The sequence below is a fragment of the Polypterus senegalus genome, chromosome 4, assembly GCF_016835505.1.
Source record: "Polypterus senegalus isolate Bchr_013 chromosome 4, ASM1683550v1, whole genome shotgun sequence".
In the NCBI taxonomy this organism is placed as follows: Eukaryota; Metazoa; Chordata; class Cladistia; order Polypteriformes; family Polypteridae; genus Polypterus; species Polypterus senegalus.
This window is the reverse complement of record NC_053157.1, coordinates 248,714,884-248,735,402: the sequence shown is the minus strand read 5'-3', so window position 1 is coordinate 248,735,402 and position 20,519 is coordinate 248,714,884. Positions and strand designations below refer to the sequence as shown.

The window sequence follows — 20,519 nt, the reverse complement described above, 5'->3', positions numbered from 1 at the left end:
AGGATCTTGACTGTGATAATTAAGGGAGTTGCCGGCCATCAGAGGTCGTCAGTAGACCTAAAGGTGAGGTAGGATTAAGAACTGCTGAGCTATTGGAGGAGCAGGTGTGATGTTGGCGGCTTTGTAGATATTCTTTTTTACATACAGATATATATCTCCTGGTGACAATTTTTGGTTGAGGTATATATATTTATTTGATGTTGGGATTGTTTTTGATTTTGGGATTGCTGTCATTTTTTTTTTTTCTTGTTTACACACACACTTTTTTTTTTTTTGTTCTTGTTCATTTGTTTTCTTTCTTTATTTATTTTTCCTGTTGGAGGGGCTTCTTGAGCCAAAAATAACGGAAGACCACCTTCACTGTTGTTGTTCAGCATTCTTGTAAATAAACTCCCACCTTTCACCCTTTAATTTTAGTCTGTGTCTAGTCTCTCCGCCGATCCTGTTCAGCGCATAAACTATCAGATGTCCAGAGTGTAGGCTGGGGGCCGCTTTCTTACTACATGGGATATCAGACCTGGCCACTCTACCATAAACGCCTGATTTGTGGAGTCCTGCTGAGATGGCCGTCCTTCCTACAGTTTCAATCATCTCAGCAAAGGACTTCTGAAGTTCTGTTGTAGTGATCATTAGGTTTTCGGTCTTCTCCCTGGCCAAGGCCCGTCCTTCCCAGTTACTCAGACTGACCATCTCTAGGAAGCATCCTGGTGTTTCCAAACTTCTTCCATTTCTCAAATCTTGAAGCCGCAATGCTGCTGGGACCACTCACAGTTTTACAAATGGCTTTATCCCATTACCCTGATTTTTGCCTCACCACTATTTTATCACAGAGGTCTACAGAAGGTCTCTTGAACTTCATGTCTTGGTTTGTGGGCTGACATACAGTGTCATAAATATATTGTGTTTTATAAATATTGACAAGCAGGCACAGTTGGGCTCCATCTAGTTAAGAAATTCCACCCTGAGTCGAGAAGGTGCTGCTCCTGCTAATGTCATCACTTAAATGAGTTCACATGCCACAAGATGAGTGACGTTACTGCATCAGTGTGCTAATTAAGCTCCACCTCTTCTGGGACACCACTATAAAATGTCACCAGAAGTGGGTGTTCATTATAGATCTGTGACTGAGGAAGACGGAGCTCCCACTCAGAAGTGACTTTACTTTGACAGACTTTGATTGCAGGAGACGTTACTATTGTGCTTGTCTTTGTGCTTTTTATTTCATATTCATCATTAAACAGGGTATAGGAGACATGACTTCTGAGCTAACAACAGCAGGCATATAAAACACGAGAGCCCAGGTGGAGCACAGCTGAAAATGGATGAACGTGACCTTTTAACGTGGACTCCATCCAGCAGAATGTAATGGACGCCGAAGACAGCAGGAGCAGATTGAGATGTTATGATGTTATAAAGCACTGACGCTGAGCTCAATTTGATTCCATTAACGTCTTCACTGTTCTCAAATAAACAATTCATTTGTGCTCTGAGCCGGCTTAGCCATTTTAAACACATTTCTGTTTATTAATCTTAAGTTGAGAAAAGCAAAGGAAATAAAAAGAATCCCAAAGTTATGTGAAAAAGGATTTTTTAAGAGAGTATATGAAAATGTATAAAGAGTATAACATTTCAACTTAAGATTCCAAAACATCTGAATAAACACAGCTTATCATTTAGGGAGTTTGTTATCACTCAGCTAATCACTGTGAAAGGCACTATATGGTAAAAATACTTAATAGCAAAGGATGGCAGATAAATGTTAAAGAGCAGATCTTCTTCAATGTCCTCTTACTGTCACTCTGGTCCACCTAATGGACTTCAATAACAAACACAATGTCACCAGACTCATACCTGATGGAGTCCTTGTCATGATGTCCCCAAGGCTGATCTTCTCCAGACTCTTTGTCAGATCTGACAGCTCCTTTCTCAGGTCCTCAGATGAGAAATCAGTGGTGACAGTGAAGCTCAGTGAGTCTCCATCAGCAGGAGTGACACAGCGAGATGAGAAAGTCTGGATCAGGAGACAAGAGGGGATGAGATTTCAGAAAGGAGACATTAAAAAGAAAGTAATGTTGATAAGAGGGGGTCTTCTGAATTAAGGATCAGTGTGGTGGGCAGTCAGCTTGGGTTTAGATGGTGAGAACGCCTGTCATTGACTTGTTGGTTATTATTATGAGAGAATATTTGGTGGAGTTTAGTGGAACATCAGAGATTATCAACCTTTACTATCAATGAGCTTTTCATGCAGGACTCCATGAGAGACGAGTCAAGATAAAGGGATTGAGGGGACAGGTGGGTCGAGAATTGACTTGGCATACAAAACAAAGTGTTGGGTTTTTCATTTTTCTGAGACTGAAAAACATGAAATATAAAGACTAACACATGTAAGGAGAAAACTCTTCAATGTGATTAAACAATTGAAGGTCTAAAGCTCAGAACTGTGACTTGTGTGGAAATCCTTGGCGCCTTTGTGTCTTCATCACCATCATCAACCACACAAAGGACAGAAAGCTAAGTTATATAGCGACCACCATGTGTGGAGTGTAAATCAAGAAGAGAATCTCTGTAACGTCTGCTAAACACAGTCAACATCAGGACTGTTGTGTGTAGTGTGAGATAAAACCACACAATGATAATGAGAGATGAGAGATGAGACTGGATTGTGGGGTCTGAGCTGTGAGGTAATGCTGAAGGATTTGAATGTCAAAATTTGAGGATGGAGACATAAGGAGGTAGCCTGGCAGAAGAGTTGCCACCATTTTTAATTCATAAAAATTCACTTCATCTCACAAACACCTGTAGATTCATTGGCCTATCATGCACATAAATGTGGCAAATTTGAGATTTTTGTAAACAGAATATTTGAAATGTTAAGGAAATATGAAAAGATAATGTGTGTTGAGCTGAATGGCCTGTTCCTGTTGTGTTGTACAACCTCCTCAGATCCTTTAAATTTGACTCTAAAGTTTCTCAGGTCCCACACACCCCAGTCTGATCAGATTCCCTGTGAAGTGTCGCTCTCACCTGTAGGAATTGGAGATTGTCCTTGGTCTCTGAAAGCTCATTCAATTCAGCTTCTCTCCTCTTCAGATCCTCAATCTCCTTTTCCAGTCGCTCCATGACTCCTTCAGCCTTCTTTTTTTCTCTCTTTTCTTGTTCTTTGATCCTCTCAGTCAGTTTCCTGTGGGCTTCCTCAATGCACTGTATCAGAGCAGTGAAGGTCTTCTCATTTTCTTCTATCTCTCTTTGCACAAACATCTGATTGGATAGCAGAAACATTTAGAAATGAGTCACATAATGAAAATTAAATGCATTTGTTGGAATTTTGATTTTTTAATGGACAGTTTGAACTTGCTGGAGTATTTGGTGGTACTTTAATCACAGAAGGAAGGGAAGTTGAAGACTGCCTCCTAGACAATATGTTCACCCATATTTCTGGTGATGCTCCTATTAATGCACCTGCAGCACTTTATGGGATACACAGTCATAAAATAAATTCTTGTGAATGATCTTGAGAGTCATTGGCAGGAACTGCTGAGGACACCTCTACTGTCTTGTGAGGACTCCATTTAACCTGATAGTTTTACAAAGGTCTGCTTTAAAAAGGGTATCTCCTGCTCAGTCTGGGGTTAGGAGTGGAGTAGAACAACATACACCTGGGGCCTCATGTATAAACGGTGTTTAAGCAAAAAAATGTTGTATACTCACACATTTGTTTAAATGCTGACATCATGATGTATAAAAACTAAACTTGGCATAAAGCCGCACACATTTTCATGCCAGGTCAATCCCATGCATACACAATTTTTCGGCTCAGTTTCAAAACATTGAAATTAACTGCATATCATTTCTAAATTTAAGGCATCGGATTGTAATCAACCTGCAATAATATAATGGTCCACAGAATGGCCAAACTATTCCAAATACCACACCTGCTTTAGTGTTGTCGCTGTCAGTGCACCACTCAGAGTATTTATATCACTGTATCTGAGTGTGGATTTACAGCTCTACAGCAGCTGATTGGAAAGCTCTACTGCAGATTGTGTTGAGAATGAAGATGATTATTAGGATACAGCTTGTAGCAAACACTTCCTCAGTCATGCACACAGTCTATTTGAACTTCTTCCATCTGGCAAAAGCTTCAGAGCCTTTCCTGTAGGGACCTCACACTTCAGAAACAGTTTTAACCCAAGAGCTCTAAATGCACTCAATCAGTCGATCAAGTGCTCCTGTTGGTACTTCTAAGTACAATTACCTCACTGGCAACTTGTACTACAGTTGTAATATTGAGTCACTTTATAAATCATTTGCACTATCTGCACTATATGTACATGTTTATTGTAGTTATACTTTCTTTTTCATTGTTTTTTTATCATATTATTATTATTATTATTATTATTATTATTATTATTATTATTATTATTATTATTATTATTTTATAGGATATAAGTTTATGGAAGATTTACATATTGAATCTTATTGTACCATACCATAACAATAAAGGAATTCAATTCAATTGATACCAAGAGGATACCAAGATAGGTGGATCCAAGCAATGATAGGCCAGTTAGCTGAATGTGCATCACAGGAAAACTAATGGAAGGAACTAATAAGGATAAGACTGTGCAGCACATGGCAAGGACAGGAGTTTCTCTGAGCAGTCAGGATGGGTTCAGAAGAGGGAGATCATGCTTTACTATCATGCTGGAATTCTATGAGTAAGCAACAAAAGGCTAAGATCAAAGTGGAGCTTATGATATTATTGATCTGGACTTTCAGAAAGCAAGAAAGGTGCCACATGAGAAGTTGGGCATCAAACTAAAACAAGTGGCAGTTCAGGGTGATGTGTTTAGATGGGTGCAGGCTCAGACACAGGAAGCAGAGGATGATGGTGTGAGGAACCTCATCAGAATTGGCTGATGTTAAGAGTGGTGACCAACAACAACAACAACAACAACATTTATTTATATAGCACATTTTCATACAAAAAATGTAGCTCAAAGTGCTTTACAAAATGAAGAACAGAAAAATAGAAGACACAATAAAAAATAAACATAAGTCAACATTAATTAACAGAATAAGTAAGGTCCGATGGCCAGTGTGGACAGAAAAAACAAAAAAAAACTCCAGACGGCTGGAGAAAAAAATAAAATCTGCAGGGATTCCAGACCAAGAGACCGCCCAGCAGGTGTCAGTGCTAAGGCTGATTCTATTTTTAATATATATCAATGATTTAGATAGGAATATAAGTAACAAGCTGGTTAAGTTTGCAGATGATACCAAGATAGGTGGATTAGCAGATAATTTGGAATCCGTTATATCATTACAGAAGGACTTGGATAGCATACAGGCTTGGGCAGATTTGTGGCAGATGAAATTTAATGTCAGTAAATGCAAAGTTATTACATATAGGAAGTAAAAATGTTAGGTTTGAATACACAATGGGCGGTCGGAAAATCGAGAGTACACCTTATGAGAAGGATTTAGGAGTCATAGTGGACTCTAAGCTATCAACTTCCAAACAGTGTTCAGAAGCCATTAAGAAGGCTAACAGAATGCTAGGTTATATAGCGCCTTGATGTGTGGAGTACAAGTCACAGGAGGTTCTGCTCAACCTTTATAATGCACTGGAGAGGCCTCATCTTGAGTACTGTGTGCAGTTTTGGTCTCCAGGCTACAAAAAGGACATAGCAGCACAAGAAAAGGTCCAGAGAAGAGCGACTAGGCTGATTCCAGGGCTACTGGGGATGAATTATGAGGAAAGATTAAAAGAGCCGAGCCTTTACAGTTTAAGTAAAAGATGATTAAGAGGTGACCTGATTGAAGTGTTTAAAATTATGAAGGGAATTAGTACAGTGGATCAAGACTGTTATTTTAAAATGAGTTCATCAAGAACATGGGGACACAGTTGGAAACTTGTTAAGGTAAATTTTGTACAAACATTAGGAAGTTTTTCTTTACACAAAGAGTGATAGACACTTGGAATAAGCAACCAAGTAGTGTGGTAGACAGTAAGACGTTAAGGACTTTCAAAACTCGACTTGATGTTTTTTTGTAAGAAATAAGTGGATAGGAGCTTTGTTGGGCTGAATGGCCGGTTCTCGTCTAGAGTGTTCTAATGTTCTAAATCAACAGAAGAGAGTGCGTATTTACAGATGGTGATGACTGGCTTCTAAATCGATTTAGATTTCCAGGCATTGTCTTCTTGGAGCTCTTGATATCATTTTTAAGATGAAATGCATTGAAGCATGTGTAATATATTATACAGATACATGTTTAAGTTCAATTAAATAATGCAATATGTTAACATATTGACACAGTGTTGCAGTGCTAGCGAGGAGCTGACACCCTGTTCAGGGATTGTTCCTGCCTTGTACTGTATGCTTGCTGGGATTGGCACGACACTGGAAGGATGGATGGATGAAATAATTAAACATATACTATGAAGATATTTCAATGTTCCTTAAATGTTTTGAAGAATACTGATGGCTTGACAGTTACTAAAGTGCAGATTGTGTGTGATTGGTGATGTGGAGAAAGAAAAGGAAGGACAGAAATTGAAGGTTAGTACGTCTGACAGTGCTGCTGCAATAAATTATTTCATCAATGGACACACAGAAGCATCTTGCGGGAGGCAGGAACAATCTCTGGAGAGGGCACCAGCTCATCACTATCACTGCGCCACCATGTTCCCATGTTTAATACATGCTTTACTTCATTTCATCATGAAAATAATCTCATGTATACATCTTAAAATTTAAATTGTCCAGAGAGCTGTAATATCATGAATGTAATGGATTCTGAGTTCTGTCTGCGTACGCGAAAGCCTGTTTAAGAGGCAAGTGGTGATTCACACACATAGAGTACATAGAAGCACACGTACAATATGCAGCATTTAATGTGCTGCTTTAGTAATGCTGGGATCTGAGAAACTCTAGTAAATTACACCTTGATTTTAAGATTAAGTTTATGACGTTTCACTTTAATGATAAAATAAATTATGAGATTAAAGTGGACATTTTTCCGTTTTTTCCCCCGTGTCCCTATTTTTATTTTTTTTCTCTGTACCCTGATACGCTTCTGTATGACACTCAGATGGTGGGCTATGACTCACGTTTTAATGGTGTAAGAGCCAATCTTAGAAAGTTAATACTTAAAGTTAAATTCAAACAGTGATTGCTTGACTTCTATAGAATATTACCTTCTTATAGAATATCTTTCACCCCCTGTAAGTTAATTTGAGATAGAACTTTCTTAGCTAAATCTGTAATGCATTGTGTTTAATGAAGTCAGTGTGTGTTTGGAATTAGTCTCATGGCTAGCATGGACCGAAAGACTCATTTACAGTTTGACAATGAGATAAGCATACAGTTTTCTGACCGTTTAGAAATGGTTCAACTGTATAAGCAACTTAAAGAATGAAACAAGATGAATAAGCTTTAAGCAGAACTTTGCTTTTCTTTGCTATATCAGTTTTTTTTTTCTATTTTTTGTGTGAACTGTTTACTTTGAATTTTTACTAAAGTTTTAAAATGAAGATATTTTGTCTGTGGAGTCATTTCAATATGTCAAGCTATCGCTGAATCCCATGTTGCAAACTAGAGCTGCTGAACTTTCGTAATTTTGGGTAAACGCAGCTACACACGTGTATTTCTGGCACTGTGCGACTTTCTGAACTTGAACTTTTGACTCTGTTACTCGATCAGCTTCCTTATGTTTTTTATACCACTGCTTAAGCCAACAAATAGAACCCTTTTCATTGCCTCCACTTCACATTCAGTGAAATTCTTTTTTTTCATGTGCTTTAGCCATTGTCTTTTAACCATCTCTGAACATAAGGTGATATTTATATTGATTTGTATATTAAAATATGCAAAATACTGGCAGGAGTCGGGGTGGGACAGCAGGCCCTTGTGTGCGTACGTTAACGTTTTGCGCTGCTTGGGATTTATGGAGCTGAAGTGCATAGGAGTTGTCAAGGGGCTTCTAACTTTATTTAATTTAATGAATGCTTTGCTTACTTTTCTCACCCCATCTCTTTTCCATTGTAAACCTCAGAGTTGTGAGTCGTTATTTCCATATTTGATGTTATTCTACTTCATTTAGGAACTTCTTAATTTTACTAATACATCTCGAAATTAGAAAAATTTAGAATGGTATGGAAAATGCAAATAAAAAAAAAACAGAGATTCTTAAACTTACTTTGATTTTTATTTCATTGCAGTCTGTATGAACCACAAATATTTCATATTCTGTCTGTTCAATTTTATTTAATTTGGTAATATACATCCATTACTGAATTTCAGGTCTACAACTCATTCCAAAGAAAGCTGGAACGGTGGCAAATTAGGGCCAGTAATGTGGTAAAATAATTAAATAATGAAGTAATTTCAAACAGTTGACTGTAGTCATAATTTGGTACAAAAGCGTTATCCACAAAACATTGAGCCTTTGAGGAGCAAAGATGGACAGAGGATCTCCAGTTTGTCAACACATGCATGAGAAAATGATTAAAATCTTTAAATCTATAGCAGTTAATATCATTGAAAGATTCAGGCATTCTGGAGGAATTGGAGTGCGTAAAGAGCAAAGGTACAAGCCTAACCTGAACACCCGTGATCTCTGATTCCCTCAGACTGCTCATCAATAGCTGACAGAACCACATGGGATGTCAAGGGATTACTTTGTCAAACCTTTGTCATGCACTCTAATATGGACATCCATTCACAAATACCACTTCAAACTTTACTATGCAAAAAAGAAGCCTCACATTAACCATGTTCAGAAGTGACATCAACTTCTCTGGGCTCGGAAGCGTCTGGGATGGACCATCACACAGTGGAAATGTGCAGTGAGGTCAAATGAATCAATACTCCAGATCCTTTTTGGAATAAATGGATGCTGATTTCTCAGGACCATCCAGACTGTTGTCAGCAACAAGTCCAAAAGTCTCCAGGGCCTGTCATGTTATGGGGTTGTGTCAGTGCCCTTGGCAAAGGTCAATTATACTTCTGTGATGGCAGCATTAATGCAGAAAAGTACATTGACATTTTAGAGCAACATATGCTGCCATCAAGATTACATCTTTTCCAGGGATGTCCATGAATTTTTCAAGAAGACAATGCAAAACCACATTCTGCGCACATGACAAAGGCATGGCTGTGGAAGAAGAGGGTACAGATATTGAACTGGCCTGCCTGCAGTCCTCACCTTGTCTTCAGGGAGAATGGGACAAAACAGCAACTGAAATGTTTCATCGCTTGGTATCCTCAGTGCCGCAATGCCTTTTAAGTGTTGTGAGAAAATGGCGATTTTACAAAGTGGTGAATACTTTACCATCCAAATTTGTTTGGAATGTGTTGCCTGATATGTTCCCTGAAATGCAGGTATGTATGTATTGTGACAGTAGGGGGCGCTAGTGCTCCCTTGAACCCTCAGGTACAACTCCAGACACCAGGTAAAATTATTTTGTTCTTCAGTGCACCAAGCACCCTCCACACTACTCATACAATAAACCAACAACACTCTATCAATAACTCTCCTCCTCGCCCAGACACTTAGCCACCCTTCCTCCCAGCTCAGCTCACCGTCTGGACTGAGGCACCGTCCTTTTATAGCCCCTGACCCGGAGGTATTCCTGTCCCGACAGTCCATAGTTCCTTACTCCTTCCGGTTCAGGGCAATCAGTCCTTTTCTTTAACCCGGGAGCACATCGTTCCTTCCTGTCATGTGACCCTGACGTACTCCCGGGTCATAGGGCATAAAAGAACCCATAAGCCCCCCTACAGCGACTCCTGGTGGCCCCCAAGGTATCCAGCAGGGTTGTGTTAAAACACTACAAAGTCCATAAGGCCCTGCTGGACCTCGGGGCATGGTCCTGCTGTCGGGAGAGCTCCTCCTGGCGGCCTGGGGGTGCGAACCGGCATGGGAAGCCGGCAGTCCTCCACAGTATATCATCAAATGAAATGAAGTTGAGCAGATAAAACATGAAATATCTTGGCTTCATACTGTCTGTAATGATATACAAGTTAAAGTACATTTAAGAATCATTGTGTTTTATTGTTTTATTTGCATTTTCCATATTGTCTCAATTTTTTCTGATGTGAGGTTTCAAATTTGCCATTGCAATTATGGCTCATATTTGTGTGGTGACACCTGGAGGACGTTTACTATGCAGGTTTGTCAGAGTGGTAGGTAAATGTAAGGTAAAAGGTGCGTGCTGTCCAGGATCATCAACCCCAAAGCTGGAGGTGTTCAGCTGTTTACAGGACTTTGCTCAGCTGGACAGTGACTCTGATAACTCTGAGGTATAAGGCAGGGATGAGAAGCCTTAAAAGGTCACATCCAAAACAGTCCCTAGAAAGATACAAGAAATGACAACATGGGATTCAGTTGTTAGGAAACTGAGATGAGGCTTTGCTCCAGATACAGAGAGTCTTACATGATGTGTTGCCTTCTGGGTTCACAGACAGAAAACCTTTGTGGATAGCTGGATAGGCTCCTGGCCTGAGCAGAGGAGGATCCAGTTGTCATTCTTAATGGTGTCCAGTTCTCAGTGAGCAATTGAAATAGTTAGGATCAGACTGCCAGTTCCGCAGGACCAATTTAAAGAGGTTGGTGCAAAGCTGAGGAGCAGAAGTGACAACATGGTCAGAAGTTTTGCTTGTGCCACACACCAGTCCAGGTAAGACTGAGGGGATATGAAGGCTTAATGCACATTTGAAATCTTGGTGTTGGATGACAGAGTCAGGATGGGTTGTATTTCAACTGGTGGAGCTTTAATGTAAGCTTGATATGTATCACAATCAAAGTAATGGAAGAAGCAATAAATAAATGATTGTGTTGCACTGCCTCATAAAGTAGTACACTGTAATAATAATATTGTAGTAAACCTGCTGTGTGCTTTGTATCATACATTCTCTGTTTCTTGTGTGCTGCTCTTCTCTGCCTGGGCTTACACACATTTAAATACAGATGAAGGAGTTTTTTGCAGGACAGGACTGTGAGCCGGAAGGCAGTGATTGGCAGCATCATCCTTTTGTGGGTGGAATCCTGAAGTGTCCATCTGCAACTGTTCCAGTCAGTAACCAATGACGGGTCTGAGCACCAAAACTTAAAAAGGGAGACGGAAGTAATCTGGAGGAATGGCCGATCTATGTGACAGTTACAGTTACAAAAGATGATTCTGAGAATGCTAATAAAAATGGTGGAAATGACCTGTTGACTGTCAGGATGGTCATGGTTAGTGAGATAGCCACCTTCATTGCTTTTAAGATTGTCCTTAAGTTCTGACTAGCCAGTTTTCAGAGGGTGAAATCTGAAACTTTTTTTTTATTTTTTGGTTGGTGTGATCTTCAAATCTTCTGTCATTCACAAAATCTGTCTTTCATCTTCCAACGTTCTCCCCTCCCCACACGGACAATAAGACGTTAATAGCTAAAAGTGATATTGAGTGAGTTTATGGGGATTTATATATGTAGTGGTGGGAAACTGATTGGGGGGCAGATCAATGTAACATTATATAGTCTATGTTAAGTGAAAAGAAAAGGTATGTGAATGTTCAGCTAAAATATACCTGTTACTCTCCTTTAGATATAATATTGAAAATTTTGATATTTTGCTTTTGTCTTTGCATGACCATGAGCTTTGGGGGGAGAACAGCAGAACAACCAGGTCGATTGTTACAAAAACAATTTAAGATTAGTTTGACATTGTAGAATATCTCACTTTGAGTTTAGGGGTACTGTTATAATTGAACAACACTTATCAAGAATGGGCGCATTAATGAACAGTCTCTTGTGAACTAGGAGTGCCAAAGCACGTAAATCTCTAAGTTCCAAAAGCACTTCCAATAAAGTCACCCCGGACACCATTAAAATTACGAGTTAAACACAATAAGGGCCTTATAGACTCTTTATAAAATTAAAGATTTATTCTTCACAAAGTGGTATTTCAAACACTCAGATGCCCTGTGGAGCCTGACAAGGCAATCCAAAGAAAACAACATTTCAAAACAGAATCTAAAGAGAGCAGTCAAAAAGCAAAACACAGGTTCAAAAATCCAGAAAATCACAAAAGCATAAGGCACAAGAAAAAGAACAAGAGCTCCAAAAAACTCACAGAGTGCATTCACAATGAACCACCAGGAACTGTGAGAGACCCTCTGGATTTATAGGGTGGAAGGGCAGTTCCTGGCAGTGATTGGCAGGTGGCCCCGCCTCTTGGGGAACCACACACAAAACACATGGAACTTAACAATGGCAGCTTATAGACAGGATCAAATACAAAGAATAATTCACAATCTCAGCAAAATCAACATTAACATAAACAATCCAAAACAGACATGAAACACGACATTGAATCACAGGGGAGGAACCCTGGCTGAGAAATGTCACGTTCAGCATTGGTGTAGATGAGGGATTTCACATCCCTAATAAGCAGGAATTCTAGGAAGAAACAACAAAAACAGATGACAATAAAAGCATAAACCAATGAGGAGGTCAATCTGTGAGGACGGCTCTCCTTCACTTGTATGTCCTCATTTGTTCTCTCTTTATCTTAATTGGACTACAAAGTGTTGAGTGACAGATTGTGACCCACCAACTTTCTTTCAGTGGTCTGGGCCTGCTGTGTTTAGTGCTTTAGAACTCCACATGGCGCCAGTCCATGTAATGTAATGTCTTTGCTAGAAAAATTTTGGCTGGAAAACGTTAGTCTGTCTTGTCACCAGAATGTGTGTGAAGAGTTCTTCCTATGTTGGATGAGAACTTCTCATAAATGAATCCTGGAATAACTGGACATGAGACAGCATGCTACCTTGAAGAGGGTGGCATTTTATCACAAGGTCAGACCCACACTAGCAATCATGATGAGCCAATTTAGGGTTTCTAACAGTGAACCAAACCTAAATGTGAGGATGTGGGGGAAGATCTAAAATAACTGGAGGAAACCCACAGAGGTACTGGAAGAAGTGGTAATCTCCACATAGAAAATGAATGGAGGACAGTGGATCTGAGATTCAGCAAACGTGACCAGGAAAGGACAGGCTCTACAATCAGAATTTAGCATCTTTACAACAAAAGGAGCTGAACAAATCATCTTTAACTCACAATATCAACACAACGTCACCAGTATGATCACGGAGAGAAGGCTAAAAAGATCTTAGCTCAACAAATCCACAAGCAGGAAGTTTGCAACAAAATAACAGAAATTACCAACTCAACTGGAGATAAAATCATTGACCATTAAAATATAATTGACACATTTAGAGAGTACTATAAGTCTTAATATTCTACTCAATTTAAAGAAGATGAGACATAATCTAAGGACTAATACAAATACAACAGAGTTTACTGGATGCTGTAAACTCACTCCAAAGTAGGAAAAAAGAAGGCCCTGATAGCAACCAGGTGGAATTTTATAAAGAAGTTTCCAACTATGTTAGCTCCACTATTATTAGTAGAGTTTACAGAAGGTAAAAACAACAAAATTCTACCTCAAACTTTTCACTAAGCATTAATTCATATTTTTAAAAAGAGAAATAAGGATTTATCACAGTGGGCATCATACACACCAATTTCAATTCTGAATAATGTAATGTAAGGTAATGTAACATGGCACTACCTAACTTTCAATTTTATTACTGGATGGCAAAGACCTGGAAATTGAAACGAATTGATTAATTTATACCAGCCTGGTCTGCAATTTAAATAAAACCTTTAAGCTCTGCTTGCTCTTCTACTTTTAGTTTAGTTCTCCTGTCTTTGATAGTTCTCCTCTCACCTTCATCTCATCCATCACTCTCCTCGTCTCCTTCAGTGTCTTCTCTCTCTCCTCAAGTCTCCTCTTGATGTCACTCAGTGACACCTCCAGCTGTTTCTGTTTGAACACACAAGACGACACACGTGGTCAGATCAGAATTCATGTTCACCTTTTGATTTCTTCTTCTGTTTCTGTATCCTGATATTTGTACAACACATTTCTTTTTTTACATTTCATGACACAACATACTTCTGTCACACTTGGCATACAATAATGAAGTCAGTTTGAAGACACACTGGTGTGTGAGTTAGTTCTTGATGTTTAGAAGACATAACATCGACGAATGGGAAATCAGAACTTCACACACAAAAAAACTAAGTAAAAAGTAAATCCAAAGCTGGAGATAATAGTTTCACTTTACAACTAGGACACCAAAACTATGAAGAGATCTGCTCAGTTTATACCTGAAATTCATAAATTTTCAAAAGTTCTCACAAATCAGCTCTCATTTTCTCTGTCTGTGGCCCACTCATGGTGATTGACTAACAACTGTCTCAAACACTCTTACTGCAGTAAATGATCCATCCACTTTACATGTTCTTAACCCGTTAAGTAGGGCAAAGTCAAAGGTCAATTGGAGGCTAATCACAGCAAACACTGGACACGAGGCAGGGACAACACCAGGACAGAGCATCAGTCCATCTCAAAGAAAATACAAAGACACACACAGGAGGTTAGGATTGCCGCACCCACCACATGACAAATCAATTTAGGATCCCAGATTAAGACCTGAATGTAGCCATGCAATGGGTGGCACCTCAGCACCGCACTAGTTCAGGTGGAATGAAACCAGTGTGAGATTTTTTATGGTGGCTGGAGTGCCAATTCTGTCACCAACCCCCAGGTTTTTCCCTGCAGGTTGGAGGGCCTACTTGCAGGCTGGATAAAGATTAACGTCATACCCAGGACGGAGCAATTGCAGGATAAGGGCTTTGCTCAGGGGCCCAACAGAGTAGAGTCACTTCTGGCATTTGCGGGATTTGAACTGGCAACCTTCTGATTACCAGTCAGAGCCACCACTATGACACACACTTTGAATTGTTCTGCAGTTTAAAGTCTTTGAGGTTTCACACTTGCTGGTTTTCTTTTGCTGGCAAAAAATATCCAACTGCTTGGTCTTCTGTGCCCAACTTATTCCCTCCTTCAGCAGTTCTGAAGTCTTATGTGGGGTCTCTCTTTGCTGTGCACCTTGGTTTCCTTTACCAGGCTGGACTGAATGTGACACTCACGCCCATCTCCATTACAGATGGTCTTCAATTCTTACAGGTTGCCTCTTCATTACCCTTTGGAGTAGAAGAGATCATTCCAGCCTTTGTAAAAGAGACAATAAGGGTCTTACTACAGGGAAGAAGCTAATCCAGGGGCAGAGATCAGAGTTCTAGTGTTTCGAAAGGGTTATAAAGGACGGAGTGGACTTGCTGCTGTAGGTGTCTTGGATGCACAGAAATCCAACATTTTTGCTACTAATTGGTTTTATTTATCAAGTTTGCAAGGGGTTGAGTTTTGGATCCTTCACTCACAAAGTGATAAAGAGTGACATACTGAGACATCTCTGGGTGTCATCGCTGGCTTATAACGTGGTGTAGAAATAACAACTTGCTCCTAAATATAGTCAAGACCAAGGAGCTCATCATGAATTTCAGGAAGAAGGCAGACAACACCCAGCCATTCATCATCAACAGGGACTGTGTGGAGAGGGTCTCAGACTTCCACTTCTTGGGAGTCACCATTAGGGAGGACTTGACCTGGGGAACATACACTGCTGAGGTAGTGAAGAAGGACCAATAGAGACTCTGCTTCCCGAGAGTTCTCAGGAAGAACAACATCCCTGAGAAACTGCTGGTGTCCTTTTACTGCTGCACAGAAAAGAGCATCCTGGTCTACGGTCTCTGTGCCTGGTCCTCCAGCTGCACAGTAGCACAAAGGAAAGAGCTCCACACTGTTGTCTCAGGAACATCAAGAGAATTCTTCAGGACCCATCACACCCAGGACATGCATTGTTTGAACGCCTGCCTTCAGGCAGATGTTTCAGATTCATAAAGAAGAAGTCAAATAGACTGAGAAACAGTAGCAGGTGCAGGCTCGTGGGCAGCTGAGCAGTGAGTCCTAGCGGTGTGTTTGGCCGAAATATAGGGCGGTTGGTAGTGGTTGCTCCTGCTGAGCATTTTGAAGAGCGGGAGTGATCGGAAGGAGGATGGCTCGCCGTATAAGGCAAGCGAAGGCAGCGGGAGTCAGGACTTTGGAAATGAACCTCCCCAGTGTGAGCACCGTGGTCATTGGGGGAGCCCATATCAAGGTCTGGTGAAGCCCAGCAGAGCCAGGGATCGGTGAGGAGAACAGACCTGCAGGAGAAGGCAGAGAAGGTCAGCTGCAGGTAGGGTGGCTCCCGTGGTGCATAGCCTAGATGGGAGAAGCAGGGGAGTCACCAGTAGGAATGCACCAAGTTGATTTTTAAAGGGATTGTTTCCAGCCATTGTTTAAACCTTGTATTAAAGGTTTATTTATTTTTAATTTCCACCTATTCCACTCATTTGTATTGATTATTTATTTAAAGATATGAAGCACTGCACCATTTATTTGAACACTGTTTTGTTGGTTTTGTTTTAATAAAAGCACTTTGCATTTTTGTACCATCCCCTTGCTTCATTGTTGTGCCTCACTGCCTAGCTCATCGGTGACATTACCGACTTTGTGGGATTCAGAGCTCCCAGAAGCAAGATGGGAGCATGGAGCAGAACCCGCATTGTCACAGGCAGGCAGTGACACCTTAAGAAAATAACTTTTGACCAAGCAATGTCATTCTGTCCTACAAGTGGATGTCTGTCTTCATAGCCATCTGGGGAACCGAATTATGTAAATGAATCCAAATCAAGTGGTAGACAAACAATAGAAAACAAAAATAGTCCAAGAATTAGGAGCTGGTGTTAGTGATCTGATTCATATTAAGTTAAAAATTATAAGGTCACTTCACAGACTTCATTGATGTTGTTAGTTTCTAAACATGTGTTCACCTGTGAACTGGACTCTTTAATATTACAGTGAGGACTCAGCCACATTTATATCCACTTACTGAGACCTGGCAGAGCCAATGTGACACTATTCCTTTATTTAAAGAAGCACCAAATGGTGGACAAAATGTTTCTTTTATCCAAATTTACAATGCATTGTGATTGTGAAGTAGTGATGAGTGATTTTAAAATTGGCTCAGATGGTCAGATTGATGCCTCTAACAAGTAATTAACCTTCTGAGGTAGATAAAAAGGTTGGCAAAAAATGTACTTAAATTTCCCTCTGGATCAATAAAGTATCTATCTATCTATCTATCTATCTATCTATCTATCTATCTATCTATCTATCTATCTATCTATCTATCTATCTATCTATCTATCTATCTATCTATCTATCTATCTATCTATCTAACATTTACTCACCTTCTGGACTTGGTTGAGCTTTACCAAGTTGTGAAAGCTCAGAGTCTGTCAGATGTAGGTAACCTAAAGCACATGTGACAAGTGTGCCACATAGAATCATTTTAGTGGCACGCTGAATAAGTTGAAATTTCAGTAATTATGATCTCATAAAAATGTATTTTTAATTAAATAGAAGCATAACATTTTTTTAAAGCTATTCCTGCTTTTACATCCCTTCAAAATGAAAGTTGTTAGACATTAGAGGTCAGAATGTGCAAATTGACTGAGTGAGTGTGGAGCACAATGAGTGACCTTGATGAAGTTCTATTTCGTCCTCTACTTCTTCTCTTTCCAGACCACCACCACCTCTAGAGTTCTCTCGTGTGTCACACACTCATTCCAGTACAGTCTGTGCACCGTAACACAAAAGTTGATGTTATTGTTAAGTGCCCTTAAAATAATTCAAAAAGTGCAAAAATTTCATATTCACTCATTTCAAGACTTTTGAACAAACAAATATGGATTCATACAACAAAAGGATTGTGCTGTTTGTGTGTTATGTTGTGAAACTGTCGTATGCCATACGTCAAGTGTATCAAACCAAACATCAGTCCATGGTTAAAAACTCTGAGGAGAAAAATGAAGCCATAAAAAGGGTTGAAAAGAAACTAGTATTTTAATCAAGTACTGGAAACCAAAATAAAGCTACCAAATGAAGTTACAAGATTGCTCAGAGTGTGGCTTTGAAGGCCCAACTTTCCATGGATGGAGTTATAGCCAAGGAAACTTTGTTTAGCGATTAACCAAATAAAGAAACATTGCTGTCACAGATTTGAGAAATACCAGCTTGTGTGTGATCAATCGAGAGACGCATAACCGATATGGCTAAAAATGTAACCGTTAAAACAGACAACCAGGTTACTACAAGCTGTATTTAGTGTTGCTCTTCATGAGACAGTCGATGTGAATGATGTGGCATACCTAGTGATAGTTCTGCGATATTGTGACAACGACCGTATTTATGAAGCACTGTGCTGCTTGATACCTCTTGGTGGTACAGCCAAGGAACAGGACATCATAACTGTATTTAGTTAGAAAGAACAAAGGATTTGTTAAACTTCTTCAGGATCATATTGGACATCAAGTATTAAGCTTCCATTGCATTATACACCAGGGGCCTCATGTATAAACAGTGCGTATGCACAAAAATGTTATGTAAGCCCATTTCCACACTCACCTCATAATGTATAACACCTAAACTTGGCGCAAAGCAACACACATTTTCATGCTAGCTGAATGCTTGGCGTATGCAAGTTCTCTGCTCATTTTTGCAAACTGGTGGCACCCAGCGTCAAAGCAGTGCTTCCTTTCCTGTGTGGTTTCTCTTTCTTTTTGAGATGCACATCCCTGACACAGCTTTATAAATACACTGAAATTAACTGCATATTGTTTATTAGTTTAAGGTATCTGATTGTAATTAACCTGTAACAATATAATGGCCCACGGAACGGCCAAACTATTCCAAATACCTTAGCTGCTTTAGCGTTGTTACTCTCACTGCACCAATCAGAGTACTGTATTTATCTCACTGTATCTGAGTGTGGAATCACAGCTCTACAGCAGCTGATCAGAAAGAGAATTATCGGTGTACAGCATCAGGCACACGCTGCTTCAGCCCTGGGCACAGTCTATTTGAACTACTTCTCATGCAACAAACGTTTCAGAGCATTTCCTGTACGGACCTTGTGGTTCATGAACAGTTTCATCCCAAGAACTATAAATGCACTCAATCAGTGCGTCAAGTGCTCCTTGGAAAACTGTTTGTACTTATAAGTACAACCACCTCACTGTAAACTTGCACTACAGTTATAATATTACACAACCTGAGCCACTTTATAAAGTGCATATTTACATATGATAATTAAATCATTTTTAAGATGAAATGCAGCAAAATATGTTTATTAAATTATACAGATAAAATGTTAACATCATTTTAAAAATCTGTATTATTAATAAATTAATACATGTAAGGACTCGGTGTCGCAGCGCTAGCGATGAGCTGGTGCCCCATTCACGGATAGTTCCTGCCTTGCGCTGCATTCTTGCTGTGGCTGGAGCGACAGTGGATGGATAGATGGATAGAATAATTAAACATGTACTACGAAGATATTTCAATGTTCCTTAAAAGTTTTGAAGAATCTGCGTTCTTAGCTTACAGATGTCTTACATCTATTACAGAGCTGATTGTGTGACATTTGGTTACTTGGAGAAAGAAAAGGAAAGACAGGAATTGGAGGTTAGTACATTTGAAAGAGATAGTACTGCTGCAATAAATGATGTCATGTCTCACACGGCGCAGCAAGCATCTTGAAGGAGGCAGGAACAATCTTGTCGCTAGCCATGTGGCACTGTAGCTTCATGTTTAATAACATGCTTTAACTCCTGTCATCTTGAAAATGATATCAAGTATACATCTCAGTATTTTAATTATTCAGAGTGCTGTACTATCATGAATGTAATGGATTCTGTGTCCTGTCGGATGAAGAGAAAGCCGGTTTAAGAAGCACGTAGTGATTCACACACATAGAGCACAGAGAAGATCAAATACAAAACAAAGCATTTAATGTGATACTTTATTTATGATGGTATTTGAGAAACTACTAAATTAAACGATTTAAAGATGAAGTTTATGATGTTCCACTTTAATGACAAAATAAACTACATGATTAAAGTGGAAATTTCTAGATTAAAGTTCACATTTCTTGCTTTTTTCCCACTGTGTCCCTATTTTTTTTTTCTTTTCTCTGTACCCTAATAAGCTTTCATTTGACACTCAGATGGTGGGCTACGACTCCCCTTTTCACGGCAACTTTGATATCTGACAGCTTCTTTTTTATTTCGGGCACTGTGCGACTTTGTGAACTCTCTGTCACTCGATCAACTTCCTTTTGTTGTTTATATCACTGCTTAAACAAACAAACAGTACGTTTTTCTTTGCCTCCACTTGGTATTTGCTGAAATTCTTCTATTTTCACCCGTGCTTTAGCCGTTGCCTTTTCGCAGAACACTGAGCTTAAGGGCTATTTATATTGATCTGCATATTCAAAGAGGTGTAATTCTGGGAGGAGTTGGGAAGTGGCAACAGGCGCGTGCACATGTGTTACAAGTCTCTTCTATATGAAATGGAGAGCGCAATATGGACCTCCTACTGTACAGAAATGTTCATTGGCTTAATGTTTAGAACAGATTTGTATCCAGTCTAGAAGCAAACTGAACTGAATGACGACG

The 20,519-nt window shown here is 39.6% G+C and overlaps 1 protein-coding gene across 1 annotated transcript in view; it reads right to left on the bottom strand.

The window, feature by feature from the left end:
* LOC120529021 (E3 ubiquitin/ISG15 ligase TRIM25-like) overlaps positions 1–20,519 on the bottom strand; it is a 54,819-nt gene that overhangs the window by 1,968 nt on the left and 32,332 nt on the right. Inside the window, exon 4 of the mRNA XM_039753082.1 lies at positions 1,852–2,011. Within this exon, the coding sequence (XP_039609016.1) occupies positions 1,852–2,011 (160 nt within the window). The remainder of the gene's footprint in view (positions 1–1,851; positions 2,012–20,519) is intronic.